The 17612-nt window shown below is 39.3% G+C and overlaps 1 protein-coding gene across 1 annotated transcript; it reads right to left on the reverse strand.

Moving 5' to 3' along the window:
* Positions 1-13523: 13523 nt before the first annotated feature.
* LOC132661788 (olfactory receptor 5B2-like) lies at positions 13524-14471 on the reverse strand. The gene has a single exon (XM_060606728.2). The coding sequence runs from the start codon at positions 14466-14468 to the stop codon at positions 13524-13526; it is 945 nt and encodes a 314-aa protein (XP_060462711.2). The 5' UTR covers positions 14469-14471.
* Between the last annotated feature and the right edge of the window lie 3141 nt (positions 14472-17612).

Here is a 17612-nt window from a genome sequence, read left to right on the forward strand (position 1 = left end):
TAGTTCTGACTACGCTTTTGGAGCAGCCGCTTGTTCTCTCCCTATTTGTAAAATAAAGGATAAAATCACCTCTCCTACATAATTCACAGAATTGTGTGGTGATGAGCAAAGGAGGGAAGCTCTAGAAAACACCTTGCTGAGGGGTTCTCACCTGGAACTCAATATCATTTCCATGAGGAGATGTTTTCCCTGGCCATGATCGCAGGCTGGAAACAAATTCTCAGGTCCAAGGTCAGGGAGGAAGGTCTGCATGTACCAGCAAGGATAGCAGTCAGCTGCATAAATGATGGCCAGAGGGGCGTGGCACATGGCCTGGTCCCTCTGAAATGATGTCATGTTGAGTCCTACTGGGATTTCAGGGGCTATCTCATGGAATCAGGAGGGAGTGAGATAGACACGGAGTTCTCCGTGCATGTCCCCCAGGAGGGCGTCTGTAGCTCTCATCCGCCTTCTTAGGGAGAAGCAATTGAACAGCCTGTGGGGACCTAATTGGATCTGATCAGGGTGCACACCTGGTTTTGTGTCACATGTTCTTATATTTCACCCCTTCTCCCACCTGCTGCCCCTGGAAACCACGTAACGGCTCGTCCATGTAATTTTGCCTTTGCAATAATGTCCTGTAAGTTGAGTCCTAGTGTGTGTAGCCTTTGTGTCTGGATTCCTTCACGTAAGATGTATCTGAGATTCATCCATATTGTTGCGTATATTAATTTCCTAAGACTGCTCTTAAAAAGTACCACAAAGGAGGCGCCTGGGTGGCTCAGTCGGTTGAGCGTCCGACTTCAGCTCAGGTCACGATCTCGCGGTCCGTGAGTTCGAGCCCCGCGTCGGGCTCTGGGCTGATGGCTCAGAGCCTGGAGCCTGTTTCAGATTCTGTGTCTCCCTCTCTCTCTGCCCCTCCCCTGTTCATGCTCTGTCTTTCTGTCTCAAAAATAAATAAACGTTAAAAAAAAATTAAAAAAAAAAGTACCACAAAGAAGGTGGCATTAACAACAGAAATGTATCGTCTCACATTTCTGGATACTAGAAATCTGAGGTCAATGTGTCAATGGGGTTGGTTCTGTTGGTTACTTGTGAAATCTGTAAGGAAGAATTTGTCTCATATCTGTCCCCGAGCATCAGGGTGATGTCCTGGCGTTCGTTTTCATTCCTTGGTCTGATGACCATTCTGACCACTGTCTTCCTCTTCACTTGGTGTTCCCCCTTTGTGCCTGCATCTGTCTAAATATTCCATTTTTTAAAGGGGCACGAGTCCTATTAGATTTGGGGCCTACTCTACCCCAGTGGGACCTCATCTTAAGTAAGTAAATCTGCAACAATCCTATTTCTATACAAGATCACATTTTGGAGTACTGAAGGTTAGGAATTCAACAGATGAGACACTGAACTGGACTTCGGACTTCTCAGAAGGGTATTTTGTTACTTAAATTGTTAAACCTGTGTTTCTATCAGGGGATGTAGATTTGGACTTTCTATTCCTTCTTCCTACTAATCTTACTCTGCTCATTTATTTTTTGTATTTTATTCATAAATACAGTAAATCCTTGGTTTGTGAGCATAATTCCTTCCAGAAACATGCTTGTAATCCAAAGCACTTGTCTGTCAAAGCAAATTTCCCCATAAGAAATAATGGAAACTCAGATGATTAGTTCTACAACCCCAAAATATTCACATAAAACTGATTGCAATACCATAATATAATACAAAATAATTTTTAAAAATACAAAATATAAGCATAAATAAAGAAATTAACCTGTGCTTACCTTTGAAAACCTTCGTGGCTGAGGGAGACATGAAAGAGGAGGATTATTGTATAGGATGACTTTCACAATCATTAACTGATGTTGACTACAGTACAGTATTAATAAACTCTTGTCATATACTGTATTTAATATAACTGGCAATAAGACAGCAGAGGAAAGGGTCTATACCTTCAAGCAGCCTGACCAAAACGAAGCAAAGCATTCCTAAGCTTAGTCTTGTATGGAAAATCAAAGAACTGTCTATAGGTGCTTTGAAGTGACAAAAATTACACCAGTTTGGGGCACCTTCCAAAGTTCTGAAAAATAAATAATTTTTGCCAAACACCACAGCATGGGACCCAGCATCCAAGCATGAGAGACGATCACCCACAATCTCACAGCGGCGGGCGAGAGAGAGAGAGAGAGAGAGAAGAATCATTGGCTCAGTTGTGTGTGATGTTCGGCATCATGTACTACTCATATTGCAAGACGTTGTTCATTTACCAAGTTAAAATTTATTAGAAAGGTTTGTTCGTCTTGCAGAACACTTGGAGAACAAGTTACTTGCAATCCAAGGTTTTACTGTAGTATACTTTTTTACACCGAACAATAGTTGACACACAATGTTACACTAGTTTCAGGCATGCAACCAAGTGACTAGAAAAGTCTGTATGTTATGTGCTCACCACCAGTGTAGCTACCATCTGACCCCATACAATGCTATCACAACACCTTTGACTATATTCCCTATGCTGTAACTTTATTCCTTATGCTGTACCTTTTATACATTCCATAACTGGAAGCCTGTATCTCCCACTCCCCCTCACCCCTTTTTCCCATCCCTGCCTACCCCTTCCCTCTGGAAACCGTCTATTTGTTTCTTGTATTTATGGGTCTGCTTCTTTTTTTGTTTGTTTGTTCATTTGTTTCTTTAGATTTCACATATAAGTGCAATTGTATGGTATTTGTCTTTCTTTGACTAACTTATTTCACTGAGTGTAATACCCTCTAGGTCAATCCATGTTGTCACAATGGCGAGATCCCATCTTTTTTTATGGATGAATAATATATATATATATATATATATATATATATATATATATATATATCACTTCTTCTTTATCCATTACTCTATCAGTGGACACCTGGATTGCTTCCAGATCTTGGCTATTATAAGCAATGCCACAACAAACATTTTTTTGAGGAAGTGCTATAGTTCTTGGAAGTGGGTGCACTAATTTGCATTCCCACAAATGGTATATGAGGGTCCTTTGTCTCCACATTCTTGCCAATACTTCTTATTTCCAGTCTTTTTTTTTAAATCAAAAATATTATTTATTGAGTTATAATGGACATATAATATATTAGTTTCAGGTGTATAACATAGTGACTTGACATTTGTATATATTGCAAACTGATTACCACAGTAAGGCTAGATATTGTCTGTCACCATACAACGCTAATACAATATTATTGACTATATCCCCCATGCTGTACATTATATTCTTATGACGTATTTATTTTATAACTGGAAATTTGTTTTTCTTGATCCCCTTCACCCTTTCCCCACTGATGCCCTTAAGTCTTCTTTCTCTCTGTCAACCCCAATCTATTCTCTGTATGAGTCTGGGTTTTTTGTTGTTGTTTTACTTGTTTTGTTTTTAAAATTCCACATATAGGAGGATCCTGGGAAGATGGCGGCGTAGGAGGACGCCGGGCTCACCACATCCTGCTGATCACGTAGATCCCACCCACACCTGCCTAAATAACTCAGAAAACCGCTAGAAGACTAGCAGAATGGAGTCTCCGGAGCCAAGCACAGACGAGAGGCTCACGGAAGAGGGTAGGAAGGGCGGAGAGGCAGTGGGTGCTGCACAGACTGGCGGGAGGGAGCCGGGGCGGAGGGGCGGCTCGCCGGCCAAGCAGAGCCCCTGAATCTGGCTTGCAAGAGTGGAGGGGCCAGACAGAATGTGTTCCAACAGCAAGCAGGACTTAGCATCTGGGAGGTCATAAGCTAACCTCTCTGCTCAGAGAGCGGGAGGGCTGGAGGACAATGGGAGGGAGAGCTGTTGAGCCCCAGACGACAGAGCTCAGCTTAGTGGGAAACAAAGGCACTCACCAGCACCATCTCCCTCACCCATCCCCCAGCCAAAGTCCCAAAGGGAACCAGTTCCTGCCAGGGAACTTGCTTGCACCCGCAAACACCCAACGCTGTGCTTCTGCGGACCCATCCCTCCGGTGGGTCTGACTCAATCCCCGTGCTGCAGGGCCCCTCCCCAAGTGGATCACTGAAGGATAAGCGAGCTGAGCCTGCCCCTCCCACCCCCGTGCACCTTGCCGATCCACCCCAGCTAATATGCCAGATCCCCAGCACCACAAGCGTGGCAGTGTGCAAGTAGCCCAGATGGGCCACACCACCCCACAGTGAATCCCGCCCCTAGGAGAGGGGAAGAGAAGGCACACACCAGTCTGACTGTGGCCCCAGCGGTGGGCTGGGGGCAGACATCAGGTCTGACTGCGGGCCCCGCCCACCAACGCAAGTTATTCAAGAGCACAGGGGAAGTGCCCCGCAGTCCTGCACCACTCCAGGGGCTATCCAAAATGATGAAATGGAAGAATTCCTCTCAAAAAAATGTCCAGGAAATAACGACAGCTAACAAACTGATCAAAAACGATTTAAACAATATAACAGAAAGTGAATTTAGAATAATAGTCATAAAATTAATCGCTGGGCTTGAAAACAGTATAAAGGACAGCGAGAATCTATTGCTACAGACATCAAGGGACTAAGGAACAGCCAGGAGGAGCTAAAAAATGCTATCAATGAGGTGCAAAATAAAATGGAGACAACCGCGGCTTGGATTGAAGAGGCAGAGGAGAGAATAGGTGAACTAGAAGATAAAATTAAGGAAAAAGAAGAAGCTGAGAAAAAGAGAGATAAAAAAATCCAGGAGTATGAGGGGAAAATTAGAGAACTAAGTGATGCACTAAAGAGAAATAATATACACATAATTGGTATTCCAGAGGAGGAAGAGAGAGGGAAAGGTGCTGAAGGGGTACTTGAAGAAATAATAGCTGAGAACTTCCCTGATCTGTGGAAGGAAAAAAGCATTGAAATCCAAGAGGCACAGAGAACTCCCTTCAGATGTAACTTGAATCCATCTTCTGCACGACATATCATAGTGAAACTGGCAAAATACAAGGATAAAGAGAAAATTCTGAAAGCAGCTAGAGATAAACGTGCTCTAACATATAAAGGGAGACCTATAAGACTCGTGACCGATCTCTCTACTGAAACTTGGCAGGCCAGAAAGGAATGGCAGGAGATCTTCAATGTGATGAACAGAAAAAATATGCAGCCGAGAATCCTTTATCCAGCAAGTCTGTCATGTAGAATAGAAGGAGAGATAAAGGTCTTCCCAAACAAACAAAAACTGAAGGAATTTGTCACCACGAAACCAGCCCTACAAGAGATCCTAAGGGGGATCCTGTGAGACAAAGTACCAGAGACATCGTTACAAGCATGAAACCTACAGACATCACAATGACTCTAAACCCATATCTTTCTATAATAACACTGAATGTAAATGGATTAAATGCGCCAACCAAAAGACATAGGGTATCAAAATGGATAAAAAAACAAGACCCATCTATTTGCTGTCTACAAGAGACTCATTTTAGACCTGAGGACACCTTCAGATTGAGAGTGAGGGGATGGAGAACTATTTATCATGCCACTGGAAGTCAAAAGAAAGCTGGAGTAGCCATACTTATATCAGACAAACTAGACTTTAAATTAAAGGCTGTAACAAGAGATGAAGAAGGGCATTATATAATAATTACAGGGTCTATCCATCAGGAAGAGCTAACAATTATAAATTCTATGTGCCGAATATGGGAGCCCCCAAATATATAAAACAATTACTCACAAATATAAGCAACCTTATTGATAAGAATGTGGTCATTGCAGGGGACTTTAACACTCCACTTACAGAAATGGATAGATCATCTAGACACACGGTCAATAAAGAAACAAGGGCCCTGAATGATACATTGGATCAGATGGACTTGACAGATATATTTAGAACTCTGCATCCCAAAGCAACAGAATATACTTTCTTCTCGAGTGCACATGGAACATTCTCCAAGATAGATCACATACTGGGTCACAAAACAGCCCTTCATAAGTATACAAGAATTGAAATCATACCATGCATACTTTCAGACCACAATGCTATGAAGCTTGAAATCAACCACAAGAAAAAGTCTGGAAAACCTCCAAAAGCATGGAGGTTAAAGAACACCCTACTAAAGAGTGAATGGGTCAACTAGGCAATTAGAGAAGAAATTAAAAAATATATGGAAACAAATGAAAATGAAAATACAACAGTCCAAAAGCTTTGGGATGCAGCGAAGGCAGTCCTGAGAGGAAAATACATTGCAATCCAGGCCTATCTCAAGAAACAAGAAAAATCCCAAATACAAAATCTAACAGCACACCTAAAGGAAACAGAAGCAGAACAGCAAAGACAGCCTAAACCCAGCAGAAGAAGAGAAATAATAAAGATCAGAGCAGAAATAAACAATATAGAATCTAAAAAAACTGTAGAGCAGATCAACGAAACCAAGAGTTGGTTTTTTGAAAAAATAAACAAAATTGACAAACCTCTAGCCAGGCTTCTCAAAAAGAAAAGGGAGATGACCCAAATAGATAAAATCATGAGTGAAAATGGAATTATTACAATCAATCGCTCAGACATACAAGCAATTATCAGGGAATACTATGAAAAATTATATGCCAACAAACTGGACAACCTGGAAGAAATGGACAAATTCCTAAACACCCACACTCTTCCAAAACTCAATCAGGAGGAAACAGAAAGCTTGAACAGACCCATAACCAGCGAAGAAATTGAATCAGTCATCAAAAATCTCCCGACAAATACCTATCCTTCTCAAGCATTCCAAGAAATAGAAAGGGAAGGAAAACTTCCAGACTCATTCTATGAAGCCAGTATTACTTTGATTCCTAAACCAGACAGAGACCAAGTAAAAAAAGAGAACTACAGGCCAATATCCCTGATGAATATGGATGCAAAAATTCTCAATAAGATACTAGCAAATCGAATTCAAGAGCATATAAAAAGAATTATTCACCATGATCAAATGGGATTCATTCCTGGGATGCAGGGCTGGTTCAACATTCGCAAATCAATCAACGTGATACATCACATTAATAAAAGAAAAGATAAGAACCATATGATCCTGTCAATCGATGCAGAAAAGGCCTTTGACAAAATTCAGCACCCTTTCTTAATAAAAACCCTTGAGAAAGTCAGGATAGAAGGAACATACTTAAAGATCATAAAAGCCATTTATGAAAAGCCCACAGCTAACATCATCCTCAATGGGGAAAAACTGAGAGCTTTTTCCCTGAGATCAGGAACACGACAGGGATGTCCACTCTCACCGCTGCTGTTTAACATAGTGTTGGAAGTTCTAGCATCAGCAATCAGACAACAAAAGGAAATCAAAGGCAACAAAATTGGCAAAGATGAAGTCAAGCTTTCACTTTTTGCAGATGACATATTATACATGGAAAATCCGATAGACTCGACCAGAAGTCTGCTAGAACTGATATATGAATTTAGCAAAGTTGCAGGATACAAAATCAATGTACAGAAATCAGTTGCATTCTTATATACTAATAATGAAGCAACAGAAAGACAAATAAAGAAACTTATCCCATTCACAATTGCACCAAGAAACATAAAATACCTAGGAATAAATCTAACCAAAGATGTAAAAGATCTGTATGCTGAAAACTATAGAAAGCTTATGAAGGAAATTGAAGAAGATATAAAGAAATGGAAAGACATTCCCTGCTCATGGATTGGAAGAATAAATATTGTCAAAATGTCAATACTACCCAAAGCTATCTACACATTCAATGCAATCCCAATCAGGGGCGCCTGGGTGGCGCAGTCGGTTAGGCGTCCGACTTCAGCCAGGTCACGATCTCGCGGTCTGTGAGTTCGAGCCCCGCGTCAGGCTCTGGGTTGATGGCTGGGAGCCTGGAGCCTGTTTCCGATTCTGTGTCTCCCTCTCTCTCTGCCCCTCCCCCGTTCCTGCTCTGTCTCTCTCTGTCCCAAAAATAAAAATAAAAAAAGTTGAAAAAAAAAATGTTAAAGTTCAATGCAATCCCAATCAAAATTGCACCAGCATTCTTCTCGAAACTAGAACAAGCAATCCTAAAATTCATATGGAACCACAAAAGGCCCTGAATAGCCAAAGTAATTTTGAAGAAGAAGACCAAAGCAGGAGGCATCACAATCCCAGACTTTAGCCTCTACTACAAAGCTGTCATCATCAAGACAGCATGGTATTGGCACAAAAACAGACACATAGACCAATGGAATAGAATAGAAACCCCAGAACTAGACCCACAAACGTATGGCCAACTAATGTTTGACGAATCAGGAAAGAACATCCAATGGAAAAAAGACAGTCTCTTTAACAAATGGTGCTGGGAGAACTGGACATCAACATGCAGAAAGTTGAAACTAGACCACTTTCTCACACCATTCACAAAAAATAAACTCAAAATGGATAAAGGACCTGAATCTGAGATAGGAAACCATCAAAACCCTAGAGGAGAAAGCAGGAAAAGACCTCTCTGACCTCAGCCGTAGCAATTTCTTACTTGACACATCCCCAAAGGCAAGGGAATTAAAAGCAAAAATGAACTACTGGGACCTTCTGAAGATAAAAAGCTTCTGCACAGCAAAGGAAACAACCAACAAAACTAAAAGGCAACCAACGGAATGGGAAAAGATATTTGCAAATGACATATCGGACAAAGGGCTAGTATCCAAAATCTATAAAGAGCTCACCAAACTCCACACCCAAAAAACAAATAACCCAGTGAAGTAATGGGCAGAAAACATAAATAAACACTTCTCTAAAGAAGACATCCGGATGGCCAACAGGCACATGAAAAGATGCTCAACGTCGCTCCTCATCAGGGAAATACAAATCAAAACCACACTCAGATATCACCTCACGTCAGTCAGAGTGGCCAAAATGAAGAAATCAGGAGACTATAGATGCTGGAGAGGATGTGGAGAAACGGGAACTCTCTTGCACTGTTGGTGGGAATGCAAATTGGTGCAGCCACGCTGGAAAACAGTGTGGAGGTTCCTCAAAAAATTAAAAATAGACCTACCTTATGACCCAGCAATAGCACTGCTAGGAATTTACCCAAGGGATACAGGAGTACTGATGCATAGGGGCACTTGTACCCCAATGTTTATAGCAGCACTCTCAACAATAGCCAAATTATGGAAAGAGCCTAAATGTCCATCAACTGATGAATGGATAAAGAAATTGTGGTTTATATACATAATGGAGTACTACGTGGCGATGAGAAAGAATGAAATCTGGCCCTTTGTAGCAACGTGGATGGAACTGGAGAGTGTGATGCTAAGTGAAATAAGCCATACTGAGAAAGACAGATACCATATGGTTTCACTCTTATGTGGATCCTGAGAAACTTAACAGAAACCCATGGGGGAGGGGAAGGAAAAAAAAAAAGGTTAGAGTGGGAGAAAGCAAAAGCATAAGAGACTCTTAAAATCTGAGAACAAACTGAGGGTTGATGGGGGGTGGGAAGGAGGGGAGGGTGGGTGATGGGTATTGAGGAGGGCACCTTTTGGGATGAGCACTGGGTGTTGTATGGAAACCAATTTGACAATAAACTTCATATATTGGGAAAAAATTCCACATATAAATAAAATCATACAGTATTTGTCTTTATCTGTCTTATTTCACTTAGAATAATACCCGCAAGTTCTATCCATATTGTTGCAAATGGCAAAATTTCATGCTTTTTAATGGCTGAATAGTATTCCATTATATATAAATTACATATTATCCATACACATCCATACACACACACCCCACACACATCTTTACCCATTTATCCATTGGTGAACACTTAGGTTGTTTCCATATCTTGGCTATTGTAAATAACGCTGTTATGAAAAGATTTTTTTCAGGATAGTGTTTTTGTTTTGTTAGGATAAATAACCAGTAGTGGGATTCTGGGATCATATGGTAGTTCTATTTTTAATTTTGTTGAAGAACTTCCATACTGTTTTCCATAGTAGCTGCACCGATTTACGTTCCCGTAAACAATACACAAAACAAAAGTGGTTCACTTTTTTCCATACCCTCACCTACATGTGTTGTTTCTTGTCTTTTTGATAAAGCCAATTTAACAGCTAAAGATGTTATTTAATTATGGTTTGGGTTTGCTTTTCCCTGAAGATTGTGATGTTGAGCATCATTTTATGTGCCTGTTGGCCATCTGTATGTCTTCTTTGGAAAAATGTCTGTTAAGATCTTCTGCCCATTTTTTGATTGAACTGTTTATTTTTTGTCATTGAATTGTATAAGTTCTTTATGTACTTTGGATATTAAGCTTTTTTCAGATATATAATTTGTAAATATCTTCTCTCATTCAGTACATTGGCTTTTTGCTTTGTTGATGGTTTCTTTCACTTTTCAGAGCTTTTTAGTTTGGTATATTTCTGTTTGTTTATTTTTACTTTTGTTCCCCTTCCCTTTGGAGTCAGATCCAAAGGAACATCACTAAGACTGATGTCAAGGAGCTTACTGCTTATGTTTTCTTTCTTTTTTTTTTTTAAAGGATAAAAGCATATTTATTCATAACATTATTTTAAAATATTTTGGGGTTCTTGATATGGGGCCTGATTAATATTTATGATTTAAAAGTTGTATTTTATAGTGGGGAGCAAACCTGGAGTGAGCAGAATGTTCTCCAAGTCAAATTCTTGGATAACTAGAGAATTCTAATATATTGATGTACATGCAAGTATATTTATTGAAAACTAATCATACCGTAGCTCTTGTCTTTGAGGCTCTAGTACATTTCTTTTTTTTAAATTTTATTTCTTATTTTTAAAAATTTACATCCAAATTAGTTAGCATATAGTGAAACAATTATTTCAGGAGTAGATTACTTAGTGCCCCTTACCCATTTAGCCCATCCCCCCTCCACACCCCCTCCAGTAACCCTCAGTTTTTTCTTCATATTTATGAGTCTCTTCTGTTTTGTCCCCCTCCCTGTTTTTATATTCTTTTTGTTTTCCTTCCTTTATGTTCATCTGTTTTGTCTCTTAAAGTCCTCATATGAGTGAAGTCATATGATTTTTGTCTTTCTCTGCCTGACTAATTTCACTTAGCATAATACCCTCCAGTTCCATCCACGTAGTTGCAAATGGCAAGATTTCATTCTTTTTGATTGCTGAGTAATACTCCTTTGTATATATATATATATATATATATATATATATATATATATATATACCACATCATCTTTATCCATTCATCCACTGATGGACAGTTGGGCTCTTTCCATACTTTGGCTATTGTTGATAGTGCTGCTATAAACATGGGGGTGCATGTGCCCCTTCAAAACAGCACACCTGTATCCCGTGGATAAATACCTAGTAGTCCAAATGCTGGGTCATAGGGTAGTTCTATTTTTAGTTTTTTGAGGCACCTCCATACTGTTTTACAGAGTGGCTGCACCAGCTTGCATTCCCATCCTGTCTTTTTTGCTTTGAAAATATAATTTTCAACAAATAGTGCTGGAACAACTTGACAACCACATGCAAAACTGAATCTAGAAACCTACTTTACTTACACCCCACACAAAAATTAAGTCAAAATGGATCACAGGCCAAAATGCAAAATGTGAAACTAAAATTCCTAGAGGATAACATAGGGGAAAAAACCTAGATGTCCTTGGGTATGGTGAGTACTCTGTAGATACAACAATAAAGTCATAATTCATAAAAGAAATAATTAGTGCTCACTTTGGAAACACATATAAGAAAAGAAATAATTAATATACTGGACTTCACCAATGTTAAAAACTTTTGCTCTGTGACGAACAATGTCAAGAGAATGGGAGAACAATCTACAAACTGGGAGAAAATACTTGCAAAGGACACATCTGGTAAAGGACTATTATGCCAAATATAAAAGGGACTCTTAAAACTTAATAAGAAAACAAACAACTGGATTTTTAAATGGGCCAAAGCTTTAACAGACACTTCAACAAAGAAGATATACAGATGGTAAGTAAGCATTTTAAGAGATGATCCACATCATATGTCATCAGAGAAATGCAAATTAAAACACCAATAGATCTCACTATACACCTATTAAAAATGGCCAAAATCCAGAACACCAAAAACATCAGTGGCGGCGGAGCAAAAGGAACTTTCATTCATTGCTGGTCAAAATGAAAAGTGGGACAGCCACTTTGGAGGACAGTGTGGACATTTGTTAAAAACCTAAACATACTCTCACCATATGATGCAGCGATCATCGTTATTGGTATTTACCCAAACGAGTTGAAAACTTATGTTCACACAACAACTTGCACACGAATGTTTACAGCACCTTCATTCATGATTGCCCAAACTGGCAGCAACCAAGATGTCTTTCATTAGGTTAATGGATAAATGAAAGGAAAGACATGGAGGAATTTTAAATGCATACTACCGCATGAAAGAAGCCAATCTGAGAAGGCTGGTTTCCAACTATATGATTCCAACTATATTAAACTCTGGTAAAGGCAGAACCATGGAGACACCTGAAAGATCAGCAGTTGCCAGTGGTTTGGGGGTGGGGGTGGGGAGGATGACTAGGCAGAGAACAGGTGATTTTTAGAGCAGTGAAAACACCCTGTATGATGCTACAATGACAGATTCAATTCTTTATACATTTGCCTAAAGCCATAGCGTATATACCACCAAGACAGAACCCTAAGGTAAGTTATAGAATTTAGGTGATTCTTTTGTCTTTTTGAAAATTATAATGTGAACTTGTTGATTCTGCAAAATGACTCAGTCAAGACAGGGATTCATTTAGATTTGATATGTATGTACCTCCCAATGAAATGTGCCAAAACAGTACATACTTTCATTTAAAAGTACATGATTCTGCTTCTACTCAGAATCTTAAAACAGTTGTTCAATAAAAGAAATAATTACAATTAAATATGACTTTATATTTAATACCTCAATTAACTACTTAAATTATTTTTATTCAAAACTTGTCACACTCCATTTACCTCTGACAAAATTTCTACTCCAATGTGTATGTGCCTATATGGGGCATATACATGTGCTTTGTTCTTGGGCTTGTTTTGAACCCTACTTAACATGTATGTTTGCGTTGGGTAGAAAAAAATATAAGTACAACAAGCGAATAATTCAAATATCATTAGTCAAGTTTGACAAGTGGGTCCCCAAATTTTTAATGTTTTTATTAACATTCCCATTCAGGAATTACATTTCTGAACATGTTTTTTTTAAAGTTTATTTATTTATTTTGAGAGAGAGAGACTGCCTGAGAGAGAGAGAGAGAGAGAGAGCCAGCAGGGGAAGGGCAGAGAGAGAGAAGCAGAAGAGTGAGAAACGCAAACAGGCTCTGTGCTGACAGCAGAGGGCCTGAGACAGGGCTCAAACTCACGAACCGTGAGATGATCACCTGAGCCAAAGTCAAACACTTAACCAACTGAGCCATCTGGCATCCCTGAATATGTTTTCTTTTTGCCAAACAATAGACTTTTGAAGAGAGAAGGATGTCGCTTCAGAAGTTTAAATGCAGCATGGGTCTTAAAAAGTAGCTCATTGCATGGGGAAAGTCTGAGTGGAATTAAACAAGGTTATGCACGCTGTAATGTTAAATTCCCAATCCTGTAGAAAAATTTGCCTTCTCCACCACCTTCTTGAATGCACACTTGACCTCTTTGTTTCTCAGGCTATAGACCACAGGATTCAGCATGGGGATGACCATAGAATAGAACACGGAAGCCATTTTGTCTGTGTCCATGGAATGGCTGGAACTGGGCTGTAAGTACATAAAGATGACTGTCCCGTAGAAGATGGAGACTGTAGTGAGGTGGGAAGCGCAGGTGGACAAAGCCTTTTGGTGCCCCTGAGCTGACTGCATCTTCAAGATGGATATAAATATGAATAGGTAGGAAATCAATATAACCAGAAGAGCAAAAAGGGCATTAAAGCTTGACATAAAAACAAGAACCAGTTCACTAACGTGTTTATCAAAGCAAGAGAGAGCCATGACAGCTGGAACATCACAGAAAAAGTGATGGATCAGATTGGACTTACATAAAGACAGACTGAATATGTCCCCAACATGGAAAGAGGCATTCAGAAAACCACAGATGTAGGAGCCTATAGCTAGAGAAGCACACACACCTGTGGTCAAGGTGGTGGTATAATGGAGGGGTCTGCACACTGCTGTGTAGCGGTCATAGGCCATTGAGGCCAAGAGGTAATTTTCCACAGTGGCAAATGCTACAAAAAAGAACATCTGAGCAGCACATGCATTGTAGGAGATGACCTTGTCTCCCATAAGTAATCCAGCCATGACCTTGGGAGTGACAGCTGTAGAGTAACAAAGATCCACCAGAGACAGGTTACTGAGGAAAAAGTACATGGGAGTGTGGAGACGAGAGTCCAAGAGAATCAGCGCCATCATCCCCAGGTTCCCAACCACATTGATGAGGTAGATGAGGGTGAACATGATAAAAAGGGGGATCAGCAGTTCTGGGTCACTGGTTAGTCCCACCAGGATGAATTGTGTCTCTTCTGTCCTGTTATCCATCAATGTGATCAGGGAATTATGAGATGTCCTGTTAAAGAGAAATAAAGGAGAAAACAAAAAGAAATTCTAATGACATTGAAATGTATAAATACCACGTGCATTATTTCATTAATAATTTGTACTTCAGAATGATCCTGGTCTAATGTTAAGGGATTTACATATAAATATGTGTATTAGAGTGTGTGTGTGTGTGTGTGTGTGTGTGTACAATGGATAGTATTATTTTAATTTTACCATTGAAGGAATTAGGGATTTGAGGAATTATGTGATATTTTACAATGATATCACTAGTATGAAAAAGATTCAAGTTTGAAACTCAGTTTTGACCTAACCAGAATCTGTGCACTTTTAACTCCTTCACTTGGAATATTTAAAGGTGGCAATAACAATAAGGATGAGATTAGGGAGAAAAGGTTACACTGCAGTTTGATCTTACTAAATCACTCAATTCCCTTTGTAGCTTAAAGAAGAGTCACTTCACACTTTCTTTCACCTCCAATGAGAGACCATCTGATAGTGAACAAAATGAAATTACCATATACTCAAGTAGAGCATCAACTATCTTATTTTTTTAAGGGAAGCCACAGGGTATTTTATAAGTATCATTAAATCCCCTGCTAATGGAATTTTGAATTTATACTCCAGCTTCAACTTACTATTTTAGAAAAAATGTTTCAAAACATCAATTTCTCTGCTCAAACAACTCATAGCATGTTTAGCTTTCATACTCCTTTTGTGTGAATTACACTTTTCACTAATAATGTATATGGAATATAGTGGCTTACCTTGCTCCTTGAAGAGAAGAGACAGTCAGTCCTCAATAGTGAGTGTGAAATTCATGAGAAAATCATCCAAGAAATAACCCACACAAACTGTAGAGAAGCTATATGTTCGGTAGCGGTCAAAAGTTTCCAAGTTCTCCAAGGCAGCAAAAAATGAACTAAAACACACCAACAAGGACCGAGGAACCTGGGCTCAGATTCTGAATCTACCATTGATTCATGCTGTGCCCTTGGAGAAGTCACTTACCTTCTCCTTATTTGTAAAATAAACATAGTAAAAATACTTCTCCCACATATTTTACAGAATTGTGTCTGTAAATAGCAAATAAGGGAAGGTCTATAAAATAACTCAGTAAGGGGCTACCATTTTAAAGCCACTCAATACAACTTTTGTCTTGAGGTGCGTTCCTTGGTCATGGTTGCAGGCTGACAGCAACTCTTCAGGGAAGGAGAAGGCCTGAGGGCAATGATGCCCACTGACATTCAGATGAATGTAGGATGATCATGGAGCCCAGTGTGCAATCTGATCTCTCTAGAATGATGCTATGTGGACTGTTGTTGCTATTTCAGAGGCTGATATAAGGGCACCAAAAATGAGTTATTAAGATATGGGGCTCAGGGGAAGCTCTTTCAAGAGCATCTATGGCTCTTCATCCCACCTTCCTACGGAAGAAGCAATTAAACTACCTACGGGGACCTCGCCACATGTATTGAGTGGGTATGCACAGTTGTCATTACTTGGTATTTCTTTTTTCCCCTGAATATATGATTTAGCTATTTTCAGCCTACAATGGGTCATATGGGGACATTCCACACCATCTTTGAAGACTTTCTGTAACTCTAAAAAAATTATACATTCAAATAATTAGATTTCAACAAGAGAAACATCCCTATAAAGAAAAAAAGTGAGTCTTGTAATAGGCTACACTGTCCCACAAGTAGTAGCATGACATTTCTGTACATTGAAGAAAAATTTTACAAATATGGAGATGTTGCAGCCTGTAATTAGACAGAGACCAAAAAATGGAGCCATGAGTGCACATTCCCAGAGGTAGCTTCGGTATAGAATGGGGCTCCCTGTGGGACAAATTAAATGCATAAATGTTGCGCATTACTTTGGGACTTTGAAAGTACGTTATGTTTATTACTGACAGTTATTTTCTGGTTTATCTTCTATAAGGATATTTTGAACCATTTCAGTTAGGTGTATGTTCCAGAGTGCATGAAGTAATTTTCCAAATTAAATCATGTAGCAAATTTTATATAATCTCCTCTTAATGTATTTCTGTAATTTACTAAATAGCATTTATCTTGTGCTTCCTTGACACCTTGCAAGCCATACTTCTGTGTAAAAATTATAAAATGGTTTGAGGTCACACAGCTGTTGAGATTTCCAGGCGATCATGCCAAAAGTGACGGCTGCAAGCACTGAGTGAGAACGTAGATGAAAATATTTCAGCAAAGTGGAAAATAAGCTATAATACAGGAAATGCTCTAGGAGCATATCTAGACAGTTGCTACAGAGAATTCCCAAAGACTCAAGGACCTAACATATGGTCCAATTGGACTCAATTTATTCATTTGTTAGATAATTATTTATTGAGAATCTACAACGAGTCACATACTCATTTTGGTATTGGTGATCATGTGGTAAATACAACGGATAAAGTCACTGTTCTTATGGAGTTAGGTTCTAGTTAGGAGAGATAGTTCACAAAGTAAAAGGCCGATAACTATACAACAGGCAAGTGTTTGTAAGGGTGACAAAGAATAACGCAGGGTGAGAAGTTGGTGTATGCGGGAAGGAGAAAGTGACGAATTTTTAAAGGTAGGCAGAGAAGGCCTCTAAGATTAAGGAGACCCTGAATGGACTAAGAGAAGATTTCTTTCAGAAGGAACAGCAAGTACAAAGACCCTGAGGTGGAAGTGTATTTGAGTTGTCCAGAAATACCAAGGAAATCACTGTGGATGAAGTGAGGGAGAAGTCTGGGAGAGGGACAAGAGATGACCTAACAACACTGCAGTATGAAAAATAGGAAACATTAGCCATTTCAAAGCATTTTTAGACAGAAAAGTGTGCATTCTTGATAGTCTCTGTTCATTTTTTTAGCATTATGAGAGTTTGAGGTTACATGTGAATAACGGAAAATGTGTTTATTTCCCTCCATTTTTTGTGTGTGTGGTCTAGATCTTTTGTCCTTTTAAAAAGTGTAATGTGAATATGTTGACTCTACAGAATGACTCAGTCAAGACAGAAATATAACTCTTTTTATTCTTTTAAAATTGTTAACATTTTTATTTGTTTTTGAGAGGCAGAGAGAGACAGAGCATAGGCAGAGGAGGGGCAGAGAGAGAGGGAGAC

This window comes from Panthera onca, chromosome D1 (genome assembly GCF_046562875.1).
Source record: "Panthera onca isolate mPanOnc1 chromosome D1, mPanOnc1 haplotype 2, whole genome shotgun sequence".
Lineage (NCBI taxonomy): Eukaryota > Metazoa > Chordata > Mammalia > Carnivora > Felidae > Panthera > Panthera onca.

Coding starts and splice junctions, on each gene's coding strand:
- LOC132661788 (XM_060606728.2), bottom strand. CDS start 14,468: ATGGATAACAGGACAGAAGAGACACAATTCATCCTGGTGGGACTAACC.